The sequence below is a fragment of the Saimiri boliviensis genome, chromosome 14 (assembly GCF_048565385.1).
Source record: "Saimiri boliviensis isolate mSaiBol1 chromosome 14, mSaiBol1.pri, whole genome shotgun sequence".
Lineage (NCBI taxonomy): Eukaryota > Metazoa > Chordata > Mammalia > Primates > Cebidae > Saimiri > Saimiri boliviensis.
In genome coordinates this window covers 43580023-43603883 of record NC_133462.1, presented here as the reverse complement: position 1 = coordinate 43603883, position 23861 = coordinate 43580023, and the positions used below count along the sequence as shown (strand labels likewise).

General features: G+C 47.3%; 2 protein-coding genes across 2 annotated transcripts in view; both read left to right on the top strand.

Annotated features, from left to right (window-relative positions):
* Positions 1-2734: 2734 nt before the first annotated feature.
* ZNF556 (zinc finger protein 556) lies at positions 2735-15611 on the top strand. Its single transcript, XM_074384822.1, has 4 exons — positions 2735-2830; positions 9698-9824; positions 12785-12968; positions 14390-15611. The coding sequence occupies exons 1-4, from the start codon at positions 2828-2830 to the stop codon at positions 15318-15320; spliced, it is 1245 nt and encodes a 414-aa protein (XP_074240923.1). The 5' UTR covers positions 2735-2827; the 3' UTR covers positions 15321-15611.
* The window catches only part of ZNF57 (zinc finger protein 57), a 46467-nt gene continuing 37949 nt past the window's right edge, over positions 15344-23861 (top strand). Inside the window, exons 1-2 of the mRNA XM_074384821.1 lie at positions 15344-15552; positions 17744-21343. The gene's annotated coding sequence lies outside the window, so the exon portion shown is untranslated. The remainder of the gene's footprint in view (positions 15553-17743; positions 21344-23861) is intronic.

Below are 23861 nucleotides of genomic sequence, written 5' to 3'. Positions count from 1 at the left end.
CATTGGTCTGACTTTCTCCACCAGTTTCTCAGAGTACTCATCTTTCCTGTCCCTTTTAATTCTGTTGAAGCTGTCCCAGTCTTAAGGTGACTCATTTCATTACCCCATCTCAGGCCACGCCAACGGCCTCAGTCTTGCTTAACACTCATCATAGCGTTCTAGTTTCCGAAGCCTCACTGGAAAACTTTGTAGGTAGAGATTTGTTACATAAATGTAATGCCATCATACACAATAACGAGAAAGGTGTTTTTATTCCCCTGCCCTCAGACCAAACCTCAAACTTTCTGTTTTCCCTGAGACTCATCCTCTGAAGAGGATGCAACCAGAAGTGATGTTCTAGTGACTTCCAGTGACTGATGTTCCAGTTACTCTCTATTTTTAGGCTGGGTGTGGTGGCTCACGCCTGTAATCCCGGCACCTTGGAGGGCTGAGGCAGGCGGATCACTGGAGGTTAGGCGTTTGAGAGAAGCCTGGCCAACAAAGTGAAATTCCGTCTCTACTAAAAATACAAAAATTAGCCAGGCGTGGTGGCAGGAGCCTGTAGTCCCAGCTACTCGAGAGGCTTAGAATTAGAATTGCTTGAACCTGGGATGCTGCAGTGAGTCAAGATCATGCCACTGCACTCCAGCCTGGGTGACAGAGTGAGACTCCATGTCAAAAAAATAAAAAGAAGGTCTTGAAAGAGCATTCAGATGCAGTCATCTTGGGGCATTGGAGAGAGCCAGGAAAATGTGTCATTGGCGTTCCATGGCATCTTTTCAAATATTTCAGTAATGTTTTAGACCGTTTTAGTCCACTGTCTCATTTGTTATTTGTGAAACCTTTGCAGTGCCCACACGAAGGCAGCAGCCCCTTTAAGGGAACATAACTCTCTGGCTGGCCAATAAGTGGTCCCGAACCAAGCACTCATCAGCGGTCCTGTCTGGGAGTGCTGCCCTCAGGGAAAGCATCTAAAGCATTTGCTTTCTGCTGCATGTGGCTGGAGTGCTCTGAACATTTTCTGATGGCTTCATGATTTATTTGAGTCGACAGGATGACATGTGTGCCTGACGCAGTGCCTGCGATCCTGTGATGGTCCTAAAAGTATGTGCAATTATCAGGAAATTAGCACATTTGTGCCAAGAGGAGGTTTGAGGGTGGGTGTGAGGTGTAGCAGGGACTCCCTCTTCGGGGCCTGCGGGCCTCCCAAGCATAGAAATTTTTTAAAATCTCCGGTTTCTTCAAGGGTAATTTCCGTCACCTAGTTAGCCCCAAGAAATAAATAAGCCACTTGATAAGCAAGAAGGTAACAGTAGCCTAAACAATATCCAAGGAAGCTAGAATGATGGGATGTTCAGTTCCCCTGTAGAAACTAAAGATGGCCAGGCATGGTGGCTCTGGCCTGTAAGCCTAGCACTTTAGGAGGCTGAGGCAGAAGGAGGATCACTTGAGCCTGGGAGTTCGAGACCAGCGACATGGCAAAATCCTGTCTCTCCAAAAAAAAAAAAAAAGAAGAAGAAGAAAAGAAAAAAGAAATTAGCCTGGCCTGGTGGTGCGTGTGTGCGTGTCCAGCTATCTGGGAAGCTGATGTGGGAGGATTGCTTGAGCCCAGGAAGCCGGACGTTGCAGTGAGCTGGGATCACACCACTGCACTCCAGCCTGAGCAACACAGCAAGACCCCATCTTAAAAAAGAAAAACTAAAGATAACATCTTCTTTTTTTTTTTTTGAGACGGAGTTTTGCTCTTGTAGTGGCACAATCTCGGCTGACCCCAACCTCCACCTCCCAGGTTCAAGCAATTCTCCTGCCTCAGTCTCTCAAGTAGCTGGGACTATGGGCTCCCGCCACCACGCCTGGCTAATTTTTGTATTTTTAGTAGAGACGGGGTTTGACCAGTTTGGCCCAGCTGGTCTCGATCTCTTGACCTCGTGATGCACCTGCCTTGGCCTCCCAAAGTGTTGAGATTACAGGTGTGAGCTACTGTGAACAGTGGGCTAGACCATTGTTAATAGTTCAAGAGTTCAGTTCTAACAACTGTGCTGACCCTGGTTAGGGAATGGTAATCTTTTCTTTGGTCACTCGCTTGACCTCATTGGGCTCCCCAGGTGTCTACGGGTCAGGAGAGAGAGGGGACCTCCTCCAGCATCATGGAATCTGGCAACAGACTGAGGACAGAAGCTGTTTTTTTCTACAGGTGGGATACCCAAAGGGACCAGGTTTGCCTCTAAGTCAGTACCATTTTCATTTCAGGAAGGAGACCACTGTGGATGGGGGATGCTGTCTGCAGGACCCAAGACCCGAGAACTGACCAATTAGGCAGCAGGGGTGGGGCCTAGAGAATGACCAATCAGGGGAGCTGAGGTGGAACATGGAGAACTGTCAATCAGGGGGATTGGGGCGGAGCCTAGAGGACTGACCAATCAAGGGAGCTGAGGCAGGGCCTGGAGAACTGTTCAATCAGGGGAAGCAGAGTGGGGCCTGGAGACCCTGAATCAAGGGAACTGAGGCGGGGCCTGGAAACCTGACCAATTGGGAGGGCTGGGGTGGGGCCTGAACTGCCGAATCGGGATCTCCTGCAAGGCTTGGCACTCTGACCAACCAGAAGAGCAGGGGCAGAGTCCGGAGAACTGTCCAATCAGGGGATATGGGATGTGACTGGTGAACTCTCCAATTAGAGGTGAGCAGAGAGGAGAACCATCCAATCAGAGCCCTTGGGGCGGGGCGTTGCTGTACTCCCTGCCGATCACACCCCGCCTGCCCAGAGTGACCACTGGTGTCCCCGTCGTGCTCACCTGCAGCTGCTGCGGGGCGCAGGGAGCTCCTCACAGAGCTTAGGAACGGGCAGGACATGGTGAGTGCAGGGCGGAGTGCAAGCCTGAGCCGGAGCCCTGGGAGGGAAGGTTTGGAAGCGTCCAGAACCCGCTGAAACTCCTGGGGGGGGTCTCCCGGGACCCCCATGCAGCCTCTGTCCTGGTTTCACCCCTGGGCCCTGCGGAGACTTCCCTCCCGACCCAGTCTTCTTTCCCTGGAAAGTCATAGTTGTCAGGACGCTGGGATGGAGGGAAAAAAAGAAATGACTCCTGCCCTGAGGGATCTCAAAAACCCACCCTGGCTAGGCTGTGCAACAACCCCCAAAGCGGAATGCGCTTTAGATGCAGACTTTGGGCCCAGGCCACGTCCCTGGGAGGGGCGAGGGCTGGACAGGTGGTGCAGGCGCCCCACGTGGTGGGATGGCCGGGCCTGACCCCAAAGGCACGCAGGCCTGACTCTAGCCCAGCCGCCTCTGCCTGGGCGGGTCTCCTACTAAAGATTGATTTGGTTACTGGAGCCTCAGATTTTTTTTCACCCCACGGAACATACGGTAAAGAATAATTTCCAAAGAGGTGAATTTCAGGGAAAAAAATAAAGGTCTTGTCTTAAATTCCCTTTGCTAACTCTTCCGTGCCTTTTTTTTTTTTTTTTCCTGTTGCTTTTTTGCACGTGTTTAAGCTTCTCACATCTGTTGTTTTCTTTTCGATGATGACAAATGGGATTCCAGGGCTTAGCCTCGATAGGGCTCCCAGGAAAAGGGATCGCAGAGAAAGAGAGAAAATCTTTTATGATGACACCCCCCGAAATGAATACATTCCTACAAGCAAAAAATGTTTGATATATAATATGATGAATTACAAAAACTGGCTAAAATATCAGTTATTCTCCTTTTCCAGGGTGGGGAATTTGTGACAGATGATAATTCTGTTGTGTTTTTTTTTTTCTTTGTTTTTTTTTGAGATGGAGTCTTGCTCTGGCTGGAGCGCAGTGGCGCGATCTCGGTTCGTTGCAACCTCCACCTCCCGCGTTCAAGTGATTCTCCGGCCTCAGCCTCCTGAGTAGCTGGGATTACAGGCGTGCGCCACCATGCCCGGTTCCTTTTTTTTCTTTCTTTCTTTCTTTTTTTTTTTTTTGTAGTTTAGTAGGGATGGGGTTTCACCATGTTGGCTAGGATGGTCTTGATCCCCTGACCTCATGATTCACGGGCCTCGGACTCCCAAAGTGCTGGGATTACAGATGTGAGCCACTGCGCCAGACCTGTTCTGTTCTTTTATTTATTTTTTATTTTTATTTTTGAGTTGGAGTATTGCTCTGTCACTGAGGCTTGAGTGCAAGGGCTTGAACTCGCCTCACTGCAACCTCTGCCTCCCGGGTTCAACTGAGTCTCCGGCCTCAGCCTCCCAAGTAGCTGGGACTACAGGCACGTGCCACCACGACTGGTTAATTTTTCTATTTTTACTGGAGACAGGGTTTTACTGTGTTGACCAGCCTGATCTTGTACTCCTGACCTCAGGTGATCTGCCCATCTCAGCCTCCCAAATCATTGGGAGTACAAGCGTGAGCTACCCCACCGAGCTAAGTTTTGTATTCTTTTTAGTAGAGACGGGTTTCACCATATTGGCCAGGCTGGTCTTGAACTCCTGACCTTAGGTGATCCACCTCCTCAGCAAAAGTATTGAGATTACAGGCATCAGCCACCTCACCAGGCCTCTGTTCTTTTATTATTTTGATTTCAGAGTTTAATGCAAAATCCTATTTCATCCACCTAAAAGTGTTAAAGTGTGATTGTTTACAAAGCATTTTTTATTATCATGGAAATAACTGAATGACAGCTTTATTTCTGAATGGAATAGACACTTGTGGGTTTTCTTTTTTTTCTTTTTTTTCTTTTTTCTTGAAACAGAGTCTCTCTGGAGTGCGGTGGCACGATCTCGGCACTGCAACCTCTGCCTCCCAGGTTCAAGCAATTCTCCTTCCTCAACCTCCCGAGTAGCTGGGACTACAGGTGCACACCACCATGCCCAGCTAATTTTTGTATTTTTAGTAGAGATGGGGTTTCACTATGTTGGCCAGGATGGCCTCAATGTCTTGACCTCGTGATCCACCTGCCTTGGCCTCCCAAAGTGCTGGGATTACAGACGTGAGCCACCGCGCTCAGCTATTTTTGTATTTTTAGTAGAGACAGGGCTTCACCATGTTGACCAGGATGGGATTTGCTGGATTCTCCAGACACTGAATTTATGTCATTTGAAATATCCATGGGGATCCGGGAGTGGTGTTTCACGACTGTAATCCCAGCACTTTGGGAGGCTGAGGCAGGAGGATCACTTGACCCCAGGAGTTTCAGAGCAGCCTGGACAACATGGTGGCACCCTCTCTCTACAAAAAATATACACATTAGCCGGGCATGGGGGTGTGCCCTTAGTCCCAACTACTTAGGGGGCTAACGTGGGAGGATGGCTTGAGTCTGGGAGTTTGAAAGCAGCCTGGGCAACAGAGCAAGAACCCATTCCTTTAATGTGTATGTGTGTTGGTATATATATATGTCTCCCAGCACTTTGGGAGGCCAAGGTGGTCAGATTACCCGAGTTTAGAAATTAGAGATCAGCCTGGCCAACAAGAAAACCATGTCTCTACTTTAAAGTACAAAAATTAGCCTGCAGTGGTAGCACACCCCTGTAGTCCCAGCTACTCAGGAGGCAGAGGCAAGAGAATCGCCCAAATCCAGGAGGCTGAGGTTGCAGTGTGCTGAGATCCCACCACTGCCCTCCAGCCTGGGCCATGATCAAGACTCCATCTTAATAAATAAATAAATAAATTGGCTGGGCGCGGTGGCTCAAGCCTGTAATCCCAGCACTTTGGGAGGCCAAGGTGGGTGGATCACGAGGTCAAGAGATCGAGACCATCCTGGTAAACATGGTGAAACCCCGTCTCTACTAAAAACACAAAAAATGAGGCCGGGCGCGGTGGCTCAAGCCTGTAATCCCAGCACTTTGGGAGGCCGAGGCGGGTGGATCACGAGGTCAAGAGATCGAGACCATCCTGGTCAACATGGTGAAACCCCGTCTCTACTAATGGTGCAAAAAAAATTAGCTGAGCATGGTGGCGCGTGCCTGTAATCCCAGCTACTCCGGAGGCTGAGGCAGGAGAATTGCCTGAACCCAGGAGGCGGAGGTTGCGGTGAGCCGAGATCGCGCCATTGCACTCCAGCCTGGGTAACAAGAGCGAAACTCCGTCTCAAAAAAAAAAAAAAAAAAAAAAAACACAAAAAATTAGCTGGGTGTGGTACGTGCCTGTAATCCCAGCTACTCAGGAGGCTGAGGCAGGAGAATTGCTTGAACCCAAGAGGTGGAGGTTGCGGTGAGCCGAGATTGCGCCATTGCACTCCAGCCTGGGTAACAAGAGCGAAACTCCGTCTCAAAATAAATAAATAAATAAATAAATTATATATATGTATTTTATATATATATAACAAATACATCAAATACATTTGCCATATACTATAAACATATTTATTTAATTCATATACATATATATTACTCAGGAATCAAACCCAAGCGTCGTATGTTCTGACTGGTATGTGGGAACTAAGCTATGAGGACGCCAAGGCATAAGAATGACACAGTGGGGCCGGACGCGGTGGCTCAAGCCTGTAATCCCAGCACTTTGGGAGGCCGAGGCGGGTGGATCACGAGGTCAAGAGATCGAGACCATCCTGGTCAACATGGTGAAACCCCGTCTCTACTAAAAATACAAAAAATTAGCTGGGCATGGTGGCGCGTGCCTGTAATCCCAGCTACTCAGGAGGCTGAGGCAGGAGAATTGCCTGAACCCAGGAGGCGGAGGTTGCAGTGAGCCGAGATCGCGCCATTGCACGAGGGATAAATGACTACAAATAGGGTGCAGTGTGTACAGCTTGGGTGATAGGTGCACCAAAATCTCACATAACTACTAAAGAGCTTATTCATGTAACCAAATACCTCCTGTACCCCAATAACCTATTTATAGGCATATAAATTTATATATACCATATATTTAATTTATATATTTATATAAATTATATATAAACTTTATAAGTAAATATATTTTATATTTTATATAGCATTTATATATAAAATAAAATATCCATCGGGATTCAACACAAGTGAAGAACATGAACTGAGGGCCAGGTGCGGTGGCTCACACCTGTAATCCTAGCACTTTGGGAGGCCAAGAATGGTGGATCACCTGAGGTCAGGAGTTCAAGACCAGCCTGGTCCACATGGTGAAACCCCATTTCTATTAAAAACACCAAAAAATTGGCCAAGGTAAGCAGATCACCTGAGGTCAAGAGTTTCAGATCAGCCTGGTCAACATGGGAAAACCCTGTCTCTACTAAATGTAAAAAAATTAGCCTGGCAAAGTGGCCCACACCTGTAATCTCAGCTACTCAGGAGGCTGAGGCAGGAGAATCGATTGAACCTGGGAGGTGGAGGGTACAGTGAAGCAAGATTGCACCACTGCACTCCAGCCTGGATGACAAGAGCAAGACTGTCTCAAACACAAACAAACACAAACACACATACACTCTCACGCACACACACACTAGCTGGGTGTGGTGGCACACACCTGTAATCCCAGTTACTTGGGAGGCTGAGGCAGGAGAATCAGTTGAACCTCGAGACAGAGTTTACAGTGAGCCAGGATTGCACCACTGCACTCCAGGCTGAGTGACAGAGTGAGACTCCATCTCATAAATAAATATACAAATAAATAAATAAATAAAATGTCTTATGGATATTTCAATCCAGAATTGGTGGCATGTGTCTGTAGTTGTAGCTACTTGGGAGGCTGAGGTGGGAGGATTGCTTGAGCCCAAGAGTTTAAGGCCAGCCTGGGCGATATAGTGCTCCCCCATCTCAACAACAACAAAGAAAGGTCCTATGGATTTTTAAAAATTGTACATGCATTTACCTTAAATCAAGAGAAATTTATATGCATCATAGTTTGCTCTTTAATAGTTTTTGTTCGTTTTCTTTTTCTTTTTTTTGACTCCCGAGTAGCTGGCACTCTCCAAGTGGCAGGCACCACTACACCCAGCTAATTTTTGTATCTTTAGTAGAGACAGGCTTTTACCATGTTGGCCAGGCTAATCTCAAACTCCTGACCTCGTGATCCGCCCGCCTCAGCCTCCCAAAGTGCCTGGATTACAGGCATGAACCACCACACCCAGCCAGGTTTTATTCTTACTGGAAAGCCACCTTTCAATGTAGGAAATCCTATTTATTTATTTATTAAAAAAATTTTTTTTTGGAGACGGAGTCTCACTCTGCTGCCCAGGCAGGAGTGCAATGGTGTGATCTTGGCTCACTGCAACCTCTGCCTCCTGGGTTCAAGAGACTCTCCTGCCTCAGCTTCCCGAGTAGCTGGGATTACAGGTGCGCACCACCACGCCCTGATAATTTTTGTGTTTTTAGAAGAGACGGGGCTTCAACTTGTTGGTCAGGCTGGTCTTCAACTCCTGACCTCGTGATCCACCTGCCTTGGCCTCCCAAAGTGCTGGGATTACAGGTGTGAGCCACTGCGCCTGACCATATGTAACTATTTTAAAATATAATCCTCTAAAAACGCTAAAGGTTATGAAAGTACAATCCATAAATCTGAAATATGTCTAGGGAAAAAAATAAAATATTTTCAAATCTCTTGATAACTAAAGTTGTAGGTGACATGATATTTTGTACTTCTATTTTATCTGAAACTGATGAGTATTTTCAGGAATAAGTAGCTTATTTAATGCATCAAGGGTTTGGACCTAACCCATTAAGTGAGTTATTATTTTCAAGGACTTACATTTCCTTAAAAAATTTCATTTTTCTGATATCAACTAAAATCGGGCTTATCCTAGGAATATCCTTTTAAACCACACACCTGGCCAGGCGCAGTGGCTCATGCCTGTAATCCCAGCACATTGGGAGGCCGAGGCAGGCAGAGCATGAGGTCAGGAGTATGAGACCAGCCTGACCAACATGGTGAAACTCCGTCTCTACTAAAAATATAAAAAACAGCCTGATGTGGTGGTGTGTGCCTGTAAATCTCAGCTACTCAGGAGGCTGAGGCAGGAGAATCGCTTGAACCTGGGAGGTGGAGGTTGCAGTGAGCCGAGATCACACCACTGCACTCCAGCCTGGCAACAGAGTGAGACTCTGTCTCAAAAAAACAAACCAACAAAAAGCACAGCACACCCAAGACACTGACAACACTCAGTGCTGGAGAGGATGTCCTTAAGTCCACCAGTATCACCATACATTCTGCCAAGATCACACCACTGTACTCTAACCTGGGGCAACAGAGCAAGACTCCATCTCAAAAAAAAAAATAATAATAATCTCTAGATTACTTATACCAAAAAAAAAAAAAAAAAGAGAGAGTAATGTACTGAGAGTGTAAATCTTACATGTTCTTATCATCAGATATATATATATATATATATATATATATTTTTTTTTTTTTTTTTTTTTTTTTTTGAGATGGAGTTTTCACTCGTTACCCAGGCTGTAGTGCAATGGCACGATCTCAGCTCACTACAACCTCACCAACTGGGTGCAAGTGATTCTCCTTGTCAGCCTCCCAAGTACCTGGGATTGCAGGTGCACACCACCACACCCAGGTAATTTTGTATTTCTAGTAGAGATGGGGTTTCTCCATGTTGGTCAAGCTGGTCTCAAACTCCCGACCTCAGGTGATCTGCGTGCCTTAGCCTCCCAAAGTGCTGGGATTACAGGCGTGTGCCACCATGCCCGGCCATGACTGAGTCTTTCTGGATATTGGGGGACTGCAGGATCTTGTGTGAATGTCCTACAAACTGAGTTCACACCCCCAGTGCTATGAGTTTCACCATCCTCATGAACACACATGTGGTTTGTTTCAGGACACAGTGGTCTTTGAAGACGTGGTTGTGGAATTCACTCTGGATGAGTGGGCTTTGCTGAGTCCTGCTCAGAGGAAACTCTACAGAGACGTGATGCTGGAAACCTTCCAGAACCTGGCCTCAGTAGGTATGGTGCCATCATTTCTACCCTTGGTTATGAGATAATTGATGTTTTTTCTGGGTGCAGTGGCTCGTGCCTGTATCTCCAGTGCTTTTGGAGGGTAAGACAGAAGAATCACTTGAGATTAGGAGTTGGAGACCAGCCCGGGTAACACAGTGAGACCCCGTCTCTACAAAAAAAATTAAGAATTGGCTGGGTGTAGTGGCTCACGCCTGTAATCCTAGAACTTTGGGAGGCTGAGTCGGGCAGATTACCCGAGGTTGAGAGTTCAAGACCAGCCTGACCAATATGGAGAAATCCCATCTCTACTAAAAATGCAAAATTAGCTGGGCTTGGTGGTGCATGCCTGTAATCCCAGCTACTCGGGAAGCTGAGACGGGAGATCACTTGAACCCAGGAGGCAGAGGTTGTGGTGAGCAGAGGTTGTGCCATTGCACTCCAGCCTGGGCAACAAGAGTGAAACTCTGTCTCAAAAAACAGCCTGGGCAACAAGAGTGAAACTCTGTCTCAAAAAAAAAATTTTAAATTAGCCTGGTGTAGTAGCACGCTCCTGTAGTCCTAGCTACTTGGGAGGCTGAGGCAGGAGAATCGCTTGAGGTAAGGGGTTCAAGGCTGCGGTGAGCCGTGATCACACCACTGCTCTCCGGCCAGGGTGACAGATTGAGACCCTGTCTCCAACAACAAAAAAAAAGAATAAATATTTCTGCTCCTTAAGCCTATTCTAGGATTTGCAATGTTGAAGGAGAATACATTGGTTAATAAGACAGTTATAATCACTGTTTTCCTGAACCTAAAATTCAGTAGCTTCTCTGTGATAATAAAAATCTACCTATTGGCTGGGTACAGTGGCTCACACCTGTAATCCCAGCACTTTCGGAGACTGAGGTGGGTGAATCACGAGGTCAGGAGTTCAAGACAAGCCTCGCCAAGATGGTGAAACCCCGTCTCTACTAAAGATACAAAAATTGGCCAGGTGTGATGGGGGCGCCTGTAATCACAGCTGCTTGGGAGGCTGAGGCAGGGAATTGCTTCAACCCAGGAGGCGGAGGTTGCAGTGAGCTGAGATCACGCCACTGCACTCTAGCCTGGGTGTCAGAGCAAGACTCTATCTCAAAAAAAAAAAAAAACTACTTATGGATCAATACTTTTCTTTCTGTCTTGCTGAAAAGACTTAGGGTCCTTTTGTGTCATCAATGTGGGTATGTTTGGGGGCACAGAGAGCTTTAGTGTTTGAAACCTGGTGATGGGCCGGGCGCGGGGGCTCACACCTGTCATCCCAGCACTTTGGGAGGCCGAGGCGGGCAGATCATGAGGTCAGGAGTTCCAGATCAGCCTGGCCAACACGGCGAAACCCCGTCTCTACTAAACATACAAAAATTAGCCGGTGTGGTGGCGGGTGCACGTAATCCCAGCTACTCGGTAGGCCGAGGCAGGAGAATCACTTGAACCCGGGAGGCAGAGGTTGCGGTGAGCCACGATTGTGCCACTGCACTCCAGCCTGGGCGACAGAATGAGTCTCTGACTCAAAAAAAAAAAAAAGAAACCTAGTGATTTTTCTGTGCATTTAAAATTGCTTACCATGTTGACCTCTTGTACTTTTTTTTTTTTTTTTTTTTTTTTTTTACTTCTCATTAGTTTAAATCCTTGAAGGGCACAGCATCAGAGGGATTCTGCGTCCTATGGCCTTAGCAGGAAGATTGCATCAGAATTTGGCATGAGAGGCGCCACTGTCTCTTTGGGCCTGAATTACCTTTCCCCAGATGAGTCTGGTTTTGTTTGGTTTCCCGCCAGGGGTCACTGTGTTCGTCTTTGCTTTGTATACATAAGCATGTCTCTTACGCAAATAGATTTCCATTTCATGTTGTGCATAAACACCTTCAGTTTTTTGGGTTTTTTTGTTTGTTTTGGTTGTGGTTTTTTTTGTTTGTTTTGTTTGTTTGTTTGTTTTTGTTTTTGTTTTTGTTTTTTTGAGACAGAGTTTCGCTCTTGTTGCCCAGGTTGGAGTGCAATGGCGTGATCTTGGCTCACTGCAGCCTCCACCTATGCGGTTCAAACGATTTTCCTGCCACAGCCTCGCGAGTAGCTGGGACTACAGGTGCATGCCACCACACCCGGATAATTTTTTTGTATTTTTAGTAGAGACAGGTCCAAGCACTTTGGGAGGCCGAGACGGGCGGATCATGAGGTCAGGAGATCGAGACCATCCTGGCCAACACGGTGAAACCCCGTCTCTACAAAAATACAAAAATTAGCTGGGTGTGGTGGTGCACACCTGTAATCCCAGCTACTAGGGAGGCTGAGGCAGGAGAATCACTTGAACCTGGGAGGTGGAGGTTGCAGTAAGCCGAGATCGTGCCACTACACTCCAGCCTCTGGGTGACAAGAGCGAAAACTCCGTCTCAAACAAAACAAAACAAAACAAAAATTAGCTGGGTGTGGTGGTGCATACCTGTAATCTCAACTACTAGGGAGACTGAGGCAGGAGAATTGCTTCAACCTAGGAGGTGGAGGTTGCAGTGAGCCAAGATAGTGCCACTGCACTCCAGCCTGGCGACACAATGACACTTGGTCTCAAAAAAAAAAAAAAACGAGGTTTCTCCATGTTGGTCAGGCTGGTCTCAAACTCCTAACCTCAGGTGATCCTCTCGCCTCCGCCTCCCAAAGTGCTGGGGTTATAGGTGTGAGCCACCGCGCTCAGCCAACACCTTCAATTTTAAGAAGAGCTGTGTGTTCCCCTTGCTTTTGGAGACCCTGATTGTAGGCAGCCAAACTGGCCTTGGACCACCACCTTCCAGCCATATTTTCTTTCAGAAGTCATGTTCCCAGCAGGCCCCACAGGCTCCAGGAAGGCAGAGAGGGAGCTCTTGTACTTTTAATCATGAACTCATGAAACCGTGAAGCACCCAAATGTACCTGCTTTCTCACAGATACCTTCCTCCTGATATCTGTTCACATTTTTGTTTCAGGTAATGAGACGCAACGTAAAGCCAATGGCTCCATTGCACAGCAGGATAATTTTGGAGAAAAATTATCCATTCAACAGAAAATAGAAAAGTTCATAAGAAATAATACATGGGCCTCCCTTTTAGGAAAAAAACGGGAAGAACGTAGTGTTAAAGAGAAGCATACCACCAAGAAGAGACGCTTGAGGTCAGTTGTATCCCCGCATAGAATTGTCGTATTTCATGAAATGTTTAGAAGCCTTCATAAACCTAGCTCCAAACTTATTTACTTGTAGAGAATTTTCCTTTCATTTTTTTACTTCATAGGACTTAGACACTGGGTGTTTGAAAAGTAATTCTGAGCTGGGCGCGGTGGCTCACGCCTGTAATCCCAGCACTTTGGGAGGCTGAGGCGGGTGGATCATGAGGTCAGGAGTTCGAGACCAGCCTGGCCAATATGGGGAAACCCCATCTGTACTAATAAATACAAAAATTATCCAGGTGTGGTGACACGCGCCTGTAGTACCAGCTACTCAGGAAGGTGAGGCAGGAGAATCGCTTGAATCTGGGAGGCGGAGGTTGCAGTGAGCTGAGATTGCACCACTGCACTCCAGCCTGGGCAACAGAGTGAGACTCTATCTCAAAAACAAAAAAAAGATTTTTCCCTCATTTTTTTTCCTCAATATGACTTAGACATTGAGTTTTTGAAAGATAATTGTGGCTGGGCGTAGCAGCTGATGCCTGTAATCCCAGCACTTTCCGAGGCTGAGGCAGGTGGATCACCTGAGATCAGGAGTTCGTGACACAATCAGTGTCACAGGCAACCTGACCAACATGGTGATACCCCATCTCTACTAAAAATACAAAAATTAGCTGCGTGTGGTGACACGCGCCTGTAGTCCCAGATGCTCAGGAGGCTGAGACAGGGGAATCGCTTGAACTGGGAGGCAGAGTTTGCAGTGAGCCCAGACCATGCCTCTGAACTCCATCCTGGGCTGGACAACAGGATAAGACTCTGTCTCAAGAAAAAAAAAGATAATTCTGTTGGAAACAATTATCAGAGCACCCCACGTATTACTGTTGTTTTTGTAATGGTTGAACTTTCTTTTTTCTTTTTTCTTTTTCTTTTTGTTGTTGTTGAGACAGAGTTTTGCTTTTCTTGCCCAGACTGGAGTACAGTGGTTCAGTCTCATCTCACTGCAACCTCTGCCTCCCACGTTCAAGCAATTCTCTGGCCTCAACTTCCTGAGTAGCTGGGATTACAGGCATGTGCCACCATGCTCAGCTAATTTTGTATTTTTAGTAGAGATGGGGTTTCACCATGTTGGTCAGGCTGGTCTCGAACACCTGATCTCAAGTGATCCATCCACCTTGGCCTCCCAAAATGCTGGGATTACAGGCATGAGTCACCTTGCCCAGCCTGAACTTTCTACCAGAGTACTTATTCCAGTTTCAAATAATTTTTCTTCCCTAAGCTGGTTATTTTAAAAAAAAGAAAAATAATAATTTTAACAATACAGAAAACTTACATTTGCACAGAAAATGACAAAAATGTCATCCAAATATTCATTAATATATATAAAGAAATTATTAAGGCATACACCATTAATAACGTGCTGCCATTGTTAGCAGGAATCCAAGGGTAGAGAGACCACGTAAAAGTGGTAAAGGTAGGAAGTGTGGAGGAAGCTTCAGAAGGACTCAAAATTGTCGTAATCTGCGCGAGGGTCATCGGACTGGTGTGAAACGGTATGAATGCGGTCAGTGTGGAGGCGTCTTCACCCACTCTTCATCCCTGATGAGGCACAGAAGAGCTCACTCTGGACAGAAGTTATATAAATGCAAGGAATGTGGGAAAGCCTTCAGTCGCCCTTCATACCTACAGACTCACGAGAAAACTCACAGTGGCGAGAAACCCTACACGTGTCCATCCTGTGGGAAGGCGTTTCTCCGTTCCCACTCCCTCACTGAACACATCAGGACTCACACCGGAGAGAAACCCTATGACTGCAGGCAGTGTGGGAAAGCCTTCAGTTGCCCCAAATCCTTCCGAGCGCACGTGATGATGCACGCGGGAGGGAAACCCTATGAGTGCCAGCACTGTGGGAAAGCCTTCAGGTGCCAGAAATCCTTCCGCGTCCACGTGGTTGTGCACACCGGAGGGAAACCGTATGAGTGCAAGCAGTGCGGCAAAGCCTACTGCTGGGTGACGTCCTTTCAACGCCACGTGCGGATTCACAACGGAGAGAAACCCTACACGTGCGAAAAATGTGGGAAGGCATTTGGATGGCCCTCGTCCTTACACAAGCATGCGAGAATCCATGCTGCAAAGAAACCTGTCAGTGGAGGCAGCGTAGGAAAGCCTCCCGCCAGGCCTCCCCGCTCCACCAATCTCGGACCGCAAAGGAGAGAGAAAGTCCATAAATGTGAAACATGTGGGAAGACGTATGGTTGGTCCTCATCTTTACACAAGCACGAGAGAAAGCACGCTGGAGAGAAGGCTGTCAATGCAGGCAGTGTGGAAAAGCCTTCCGTAGGGATTCCCTCCTCCAAAAATTGAGAGGTTGATCGCCACCGGCGGGGGTCTGCCCTGGAAACCCTGACTCCACGACAGATGAATGACATCCACTCACAAGGGTATGGTGATGAAGTGGGCCAGGACTGCTTGAGACAAGAAGGCCCAGGCTGCAATGAGCTACTATCTTGCCGCTGTACTCCAGCCTGGGTGACAGAATGAGACCGTGTGTCAAAAATAATAATAATTATTATTATTATTTCCCACAAAAATGAAGGTATACTTAGCGTTCAGCTTCATTTCTGCAAATATTAAAAATTTTAGGGTGTGTCATGTTCTTATGAGTTTGGACATTGGTATCTGGGACCAGTTGTTTCATATGGATTTGAACCACAATGTGGTGTTTGTTTTTTATTTTTTATTTCATTTATTTATTTATTTATTTATTTATTTGAGACAGAGTCTTGCTCTGTTGCCAGGCTGGAGTACAGTGGTGTAATCTCAGCTCACTACAATCTCCACCTCCTGGGCTCAAGCAATTCTCCTGCCTCAGCCTCCCTAGTAGCTGGGGCTACAGGCGGACACCACCACACCCAGCTAATTTTTGCATTTTTAATAGAGATAGCATTTCACCGTGTTGACCAGGATGGTCTTGATCTCTTGACCTCGTGATCCACCCGCCTTGGCCTACCAAAGTGCTGGGATTACAGGCATGAGCCGCCGCGCCTGGCCTGGGTGTTTGTTTTTAATGTCTGTGAAATAATTGTAAATTGCCATGTATGTGACATTGTTGTTTTGCTGCTCCTACACACTGACTAAAAAATTGTGTTCTGGCCGGGCGGGGTGGCTCAAGCCTGTAATCCCAGCACTTTGGGAGGCCGAGGCAGGTGGATCACGAGGGCGAGAGATCGAGACCATCCTGGTCAACATGGTGAAACCCCGTCTCTACTAAAAATACAAAACATTAGCTGGGCATGGTGGCGCGTGCCTGTAATCCCAGCTACTCGGAAGGCTGAGGCAGGAGAATTGCTTGAACCCAGGAGGCGGAGGTTGCAGTGAGCCGAGATTGCACCATTGCACTCCAGCCTGGGTAACAAGAGCGAAACTGTCTCAAAAAAAAAAAAAAAAAATGTGTTCTGCAGAAAGCTAGAGTTCTTCACAGTTTGAGGAACAGTGATGGTCACCTGCACAATTCTAGCCCATTGTGTCTTTTCCCATGAGCAGAGTTGTATCTAGGCAAGTCCCATGCTTTCCTGGTGAGGATAAAATGTATGGATAGTGAGAGAACCATTCCAGGAATAACGGAAGTGAGCTGCAGATAGGATTATCATTTTGAGTAACACCCAAATTTATTAGTTATCCTTAAACAATTTATTATTATTATTATACTTTCAGTTCTGGAGTACATGTGCAGATTGTGCAGATTTGTTGTATAGGTATACAACAATTTTTTTTTGAGACAGAGTCTTGCTCTGTCGCCAGGCACCAGTCTGAGATGCAGTGCCGTGATCTTGGCTTGCTGCAACCTCCTCCTCCCCGGTTCAAGCAATTCTCCTGCCTCAGCCTCCCGAGTAGGTGGGACTACAGGTGTTCGCCACCACACCCTGCTAATTTTTGTACTTTTTTAGTAGAGATGGGGTTTCACCGTGTTGGCCAGGATGGTCTTGATCTCTTAACCTCGTGATCTGCCCACCTCAGCCTCTCAAAGTGCTGGGATTACAGGCATGAACCACTGTGCCTGGCCTTAAATTTTTATATTTCAAGACAAGTCATCTTCTTCTGGATAATAAATATAATTACACCATTTGCCAAGTATGGAATTAGATGTTTATTTTTGTTTTTTTGAGAAGAGTTTCACTTTTCTTGCCCAGGGTGGAGCGCAATGGCTTCATCTCCGCTCACTGCAATCTTTGTCTCCCAGGTTCAAGTGATTCTCCTGCCTCAGCCTCCCATGTAACTGGGATTATAGGTGCATGCCACAACACCAAGCTAATTTTGTATTTTTAGTAGAGACCAAGTTTCACCATATTAGCCAGGCTGGTCTTGAACTCCTGACCTCAGGTGATCTGCCCACCTCTGTCTCAGAAAGTGCTGGGATTACAGGAGCGAGCCACTACACCCAGCCAGCATTAAGTTTTAAACAGAGTATTCAAAAGCATCAATTTATATGATATTCTGGATAGAGCAAAAGTACAGGAATTTAGAACCAGATGAGGCATTAAGGGTCACAGGATAGTTTGTGCCCACAAGGGCAGTAGGAGGTTTTTAAGGGTGACAGAGTGTTTTGTGTCTTGATCATACAAGTATGCATTTGTGAAAACCCAGCTCGACTTAAAATTGTGAGCCACCGTTCCTGGCGGAAATTGTGAATTTTGCTAATTTTAAATAACTCATTGGAAAACCAAAAAAAAAGAGACTCATTTATGAACTAAGAAAAAATTAAACCCCATGTGCTCTTCGATGTTTAGGTGTGCACCAACAGCACTTTCCACGTCTGAAAGACTTGTGACCCATCAAGACGTTTTTGGAACCCAGTGTGAAGTTAAGAAGCACTTGCCAGGGTCATAGCTGCCCTCACCCCAGCCACTTAACCTGGAGGAAGCGACAGGGCACCAGCAACACCTCTCTAAGTCCACACCAGGTTCCTGGGGTCAGGGCTCTGGGAATGCTGTGGTTTGAAATGTAAAAGGAATTCTAGAGAGTTCCAAGGGGGATCCTTGGGTGGAGGGAAGGAGTGTCTTATCCTTGGGCATCTGAATCATGTCTTCTCAGGTCCTTTCCTGAGGCCATCTTTAGCTCAGTGCTAGCTCCCAAACATCTCAAGGTTAAACCACGTTTTAACCTCATTGCTGCAAAATTTCACTAGGGATCCACACCAGGAGCCCCTCAAGCAGTCATTTCTCTGCAGAAATTCCTCATGGTTGTGGTGAGAGGTGAAAAGGAGGTGACAGCGACTCACATTCTTCAGCCACAACAGGTTCTTTCAAGAACTCATGTAGCAAGTGAAATAAAAAAGGTTCCTCTTCAAATTCCCTTAGCCTAGTAATAATAGATTGGGCCAGGCGCGGTGGCTCACGCCTGTAATCCCAGCACTTTGGGAGGCCGAGGCGGGGGGATCATGAGATCAAGATATCGAGACCATCCTGGTCAACATGTGAAACCCCGTCTCTACTAAAAATACAAAATGTAGCTGGGTGTGGTGGCGTCTGCCTGTAGTCCCAGCTACTCAGGAGGCTGTGGCAGAATTGCTTGAACCCAGGAGGCGGAGATTGCAGTAAGCCGAGATCGCGCCACTGCACTCCAGCCTGGCCCCTGGTGACGGAGCGAGACTCTGTCTAAAAAAAAAAAAACAAACAAAAATTATAGTCTGTTTCTCTAGGTTAATCTACTCAAAGGCCTTTGTTACATCTGCCAGCCCAGTGTATTTTCTGTTCCTAGTTCTTACATTTTATCCTAGATACTGCCCTGACATACCTGGATAAGCTCGGACGAGCCTTAGGCCGTAGCTTGTTCCTCTTTCCTTATTTAGAAGTATTTTTGCCTCTCTCTCTCTCTCTCTCCCTCTCTCTCTCTCTCTCTCTCTCTCTTTCTCTCTCTCTCGGCATTCCCTAAGCTACTTTCTGTTTTCCATTTTCTTCTCTGCCCTTACCTCTTCAGGAAAGTTTAAAGTTTTTAGCCAATCGGGTATAGCCTAGAATGTGAGATCCGGTTCCAGCCGATGCCATCAGGACACAGCACTATGGCTGGATGCATTAGACATAAACATGGCTTCTCTGCCTTTGTTCAGTGCACTCTCGCGGCAAGACTGCAGAAAGGAAGCGAAATCCTTGCTGAGAAACCTTTTGTCTGAATGCTGATTCTTCCCTGTGACATCGGAAGATAAGCACTTATTCCCAACAACTCAGCATCCAGCAGAAGGCGACTCTGTCTTTTCACACTATAACTAGGAAGACCAGCAGCCCGCAGCCCTGCGCAGGCGCAATAACGCCACCTCGTCCCCACCATCATCCCTATTCAGTTTAGGAACACACATGGCTGCGCATGCGCGCCACAGGCTTCGCGCAGGCACCGCCAACGCTCCTCGCTTCCCCTCCACCCAGTGGGGTCTACAGAGCCCTGTCCAATGCACATGATGCTCACTTCCTAAACGCCAACCACCCCACGGATCCTAAGTTCTTGGGAAAATGCAGGATACGCCAAGAGCCTCCTCATACACTTGGATCCTAGTCCTCATATTACTCCCAGCATGCATCACGTAGCCACCAAGTGCCGCGGAGGCACCTGGGAGTTTTTAATTGGCCGGAGTGCGCAGTCGCAGCATCCGGACGGGCAGCGCACTCCTGCCCCGGAAGTTGAACCTGCACGTCTTGAGAGATCTGGACCACTCACGGCTAAGTTCAGAACCGGAACCGGAAGTGCTGAGGAGGTTTCTTTCAAGTCCCGGCTCTCACGGCTGATTCTTAGGCTTCCAGTTGGCTCCTTGGTCGCGGAAAACATCTGTCTGTTGCGAAGAGATGTGAAGTTAGAGCTTTAGAAGCGTCCAGGCAGCACTTTGGGAAGCCACGGCTTGAGGATCACTTGAGGTCAAGGAGTTCGAGGTCAGCCTGGCAACGCCCAACATAGCGAACCCTCGCCTGGCGTGGTAGCGCAGGTCTGTAGTCCCAGCTACTCGGGAGGCTAAACTAGGAGATTCGCTCGAACCCGGGAAGTGGATATTGCAGTGAGCCCAGATCGCGCCCCCTGCACTCCAGCCTTGACAACAGAGCGACTTCCTGTCTCAGGAGGGCGCAGTGGCTCACGCCTGTAAAATAGCAATACTTTAGGAGAACGAGGCGGGCAGATCATGAGGTCAGGAGTTTGAGACCAGGCTGGCCAACATAGAGAACCCCCTACTAAACCTCTACTAAAAATACAAAGAAGCCAGACATGTTGGTGCGCTCCTGTAATCCCAGCTACTAGGGAGGGTGAGGCAGGAGAATCTCTTGAACCTGAAAGGTGGAGGAGCCGAGATTGGGCCACTGCACTCTAGCCTGGGCAACAGAGTGAGACTCCGTCACGCACACACACACACAATGGCCGCGCCTGTAATCCCAGCAGTTTTGGAGGCCAAGGCGGGAGGATCACCTGAGGTCCAGAGTTCGAGACCAGCTTGGCCAACATAGTGAAACCCCTTCTCTCCTAAAAATGCAAAAACTAACCGGGTGTGTTGGCAGGCGCCTGTCATCCCAGCTACTTGGAAGGCTGAGGCAGGAGAATTGCCTGAGCCTGGGAAGTGGAGGTTGCAGTGAGCCGAGATCATGCCACTGCACTCCAGCCTGGGTGACAGAGCGACACTGCATTTCTAAAAACAAGAAAAAAGACAAAGAAGCATCCAGCTTCCCCTGACAGCAAGTGGCGGATCTGCTGGGACCTCCGCAAACAGACTGTGAAGGCTGCAGGGCCGACGGTTGGACCTGACCCAGGGACGTTATGTTCGGACTGGAACACATGAGGAGATTGCATGGGAAATGATGGCGGTGGAGCATGGGAACGGACACTCTCACGACAGAGCTCCCGGTGGAAAACAGGAAGCAAGAGAATTTCATGAGACACCAGGGAGCAAGGGGACTTTTCCTGTCAGAAACCAAATCAGCCCCTGTTGGGGGCTGCAGCCTGGTGGGCTCCTGACTCTAGGGATGTTGGGCTCCCACTAGGTGACGAGGATAACTACCATACCCTGCAGGTTGTTATGGAGCCGCAGGGCTACAGTGGGTGCAGATGGGCTTAGAGCACCATCAGAGCCTGGCAGTGAGAAGCTTCTTGCCCAGTGGGTTGGCAAAGGATCTTTTGAGAATTCGTTTGGGACCAACGAACACAACTATTAGGACCGGGGGAGACAGATCAGGTGTCATCCAGTTAAACTCATCTCACATTTGAATGAAGAATTATGAATCATAATGGGACAGTAGAGTACCCATGTTTATATATTTATAAAGGAGTGGAACATATTCCAGGAATTTAAATGTTGCCATATTGGAAAATCCAAATATCTTCCTATAATTCACCAAGGAGATGGGAAATATCCTAAGGTAGGTAAGGGTGTATTTGTATGTAAGTAAATTTCTGTTTGTGCTTTAAAATATTTTAGATCGCTTCATGGCCTTTTGGCCAAGATCAAGTGCAAAAATACTTATTTAGGAAGCTAATTCCTTAAAGTGATTAAAAATACAACTATCTCAAAATTAGAGCCAGATTCATACTTCATACATTAGTAGTCAGTGTCATCTGGAGTAAGTGGAAGGAAATGTCATATCGTGTCAGTGTTCTGACTCTCTGGCTGCATAGTACCACCCCCAAATTAATTTTTTCTATTTTTTGAGATTGAGTTTTGTTCTTGTTGCCCAGGCTAGAATGCAATGGCACAATCTTTGCTCAGTGCAACCTCCGCCTCCCAGGTTCAAGCGATTCTCTTGCCTCAGCCTCCCAAGTAGCTGGGATTGCAGGCATGCGCCACCACACCCGTTTAATTTTGTATTTTTAGTAGAGATGGTGTTTCACCATGTTGGTCCGGCTGGTCTTGAACGCCTGACCTCAGGTGATCTGCCCGCCTCGGCCTCTCAAAGTGCTAGGATTACAGGATTGAGCCACTGCGCCCGACCCCCACTAAAATTTAGATGACAACAACCACATTTATTTTACTGAGGAACCTGATATTTATCCGGGACTGGACAGAGGCAGCTCATCTTTTCCATTCTCCATCTCCACACCTGCACAAACTGGAGTGGCTTTTTTGGCATTCGATCTTATGGGGATTTTGCTATGTCTTTTTATCTTGGGAACCGTGGGAAATTTTACAGCAAGTCACAGTGTTAGCACCCAAAACAGTACGGTATCATTTTTCTTTTCTTTTTTTTTTTTTTGTGCACACAAGTGTCCATTTTTATTGCATTATCAGTACGTCCAGATTTAATCCAATGTGAAAGAAAGTTAAGCCCGTCACAAAAGAGCAAGGTTATTATGCCTTGAGCTCTAAAATGTACAAGTCGTGGTCCTCTGCAGTCTTGTAAATAGCCTGTCATTAGTTTTAAGTGTAAATAGGCTGTCATTAGTTTTAAGATATTAAGGCGTCTGCGTTTTTATTACTTATCACTAGATGGTAGCAGAGAGCATGTGTCGGAGTTAATAAAACAGGGTTAAACCAGCTCAAGCCAGCAAAGGCAATGGCTGTGGTCTTCAGCCTGCTGCTCAGACCAACGCTATGGCTGAAGCAGCCCACCCCCTCTACACACACGTGGGGCCCAGGAAGCTTTGTAAGGTCCTCTACCGTTGGACCTTGTGTCCTACCAAGTGGCTGTCAGTGGAGGCTCGCATTTAGTGCTACGTGGCCTTATTTATGGTCACAACCATTTTTTCCAGTTTTGTACCACCCGCCATCCACCAGAACTCTTCAGTGCTTCTCTGAGTGGATGTGAGCTGAACCTCTCCCCCTTCCTCTAAGAGCATTTCCAGCCAATATGTATGTGTCCGCCTGGTCATGTCTCTGCCTCTACCTCTGCCAGAAACTACACAAAACAAAATGTATCCAGACCTCTACACCATGCCATGAATGTAAATTCTTTCCAGATTTATCACTGAAGATAACATAAGAGATCATGAATTGGAATAGGCAAACATTTCTGAAAACACAAAGACACCGTACAATAGAATTACCTGATACTAGAAGCTACGAAACAAAAGGCAGCGTGGGAGAGTGAGAAGAGGGTCTATGGAATAGCAGAAGAAATGTGCAATACATAGACCTGGCTGAGGGCTTGCATACACAACATAACTGCTCCTAAGAAGGCAGAGGAGGAAAATTACAGATTTGATTAGTCATTCACAAAGGAAGCTTATCCAAATGGCTAATACTTAAATGATAATTCAATTTTTTTCGTAAGGGAAATGCAAATTAGGGCCCAAATGAGATACTACTACTCCCTACCATACTGGTTAAAAGCCAAAAACATCCAGGAAAATGCTGGGTGTTGGTGAGTATGTGCAACAGAAATGCTAAGTTGTGGCTAGCACATTGGCTCACGCCTGTAGTCCCAGCACTTTGGGATGGTGAGGTGGGAGGATCGCTTGCACCCAGGAATTCAAGACCAGGCTGGGCGACATAGTGAGACCCCATCTCCAAAAGGGGGGGGGGGAATAAAGAAATGCTAAGTTGCTACATCTTTGGAAAACTATGCCTTTTGCACCGCTCGATATATTTCGATACATATATCCTTATTGTGGTGGAGCCCCTTCCTTCTGAGCTTTCCAGAAACAGCCACACGACGTCCCCGGCAGGACGCACAGCCCGTGCACCTGTGCGCTGTGCCACGGTCGGAACTCCCAGCGGGCTCCGCGGCACAGCGGGTTTGGAGGCTGGGGGTAATCTGAGGGGCGGGCCCCTAGCGTTTGAGGGCTGTCCTTTTTTGAGCCACATTTCCTAGAGAGCTTGGGTTCCCCGAGTGGTGCCCCAGGCAGTGGAGGAGGCGAGGGCACTATTGACCACGCCTGGTGTCTAAGGACTAGCAGGAAGCCAGCGGGCGGGGCCTCGGTGTGGACTGCGCATGTGCGGTC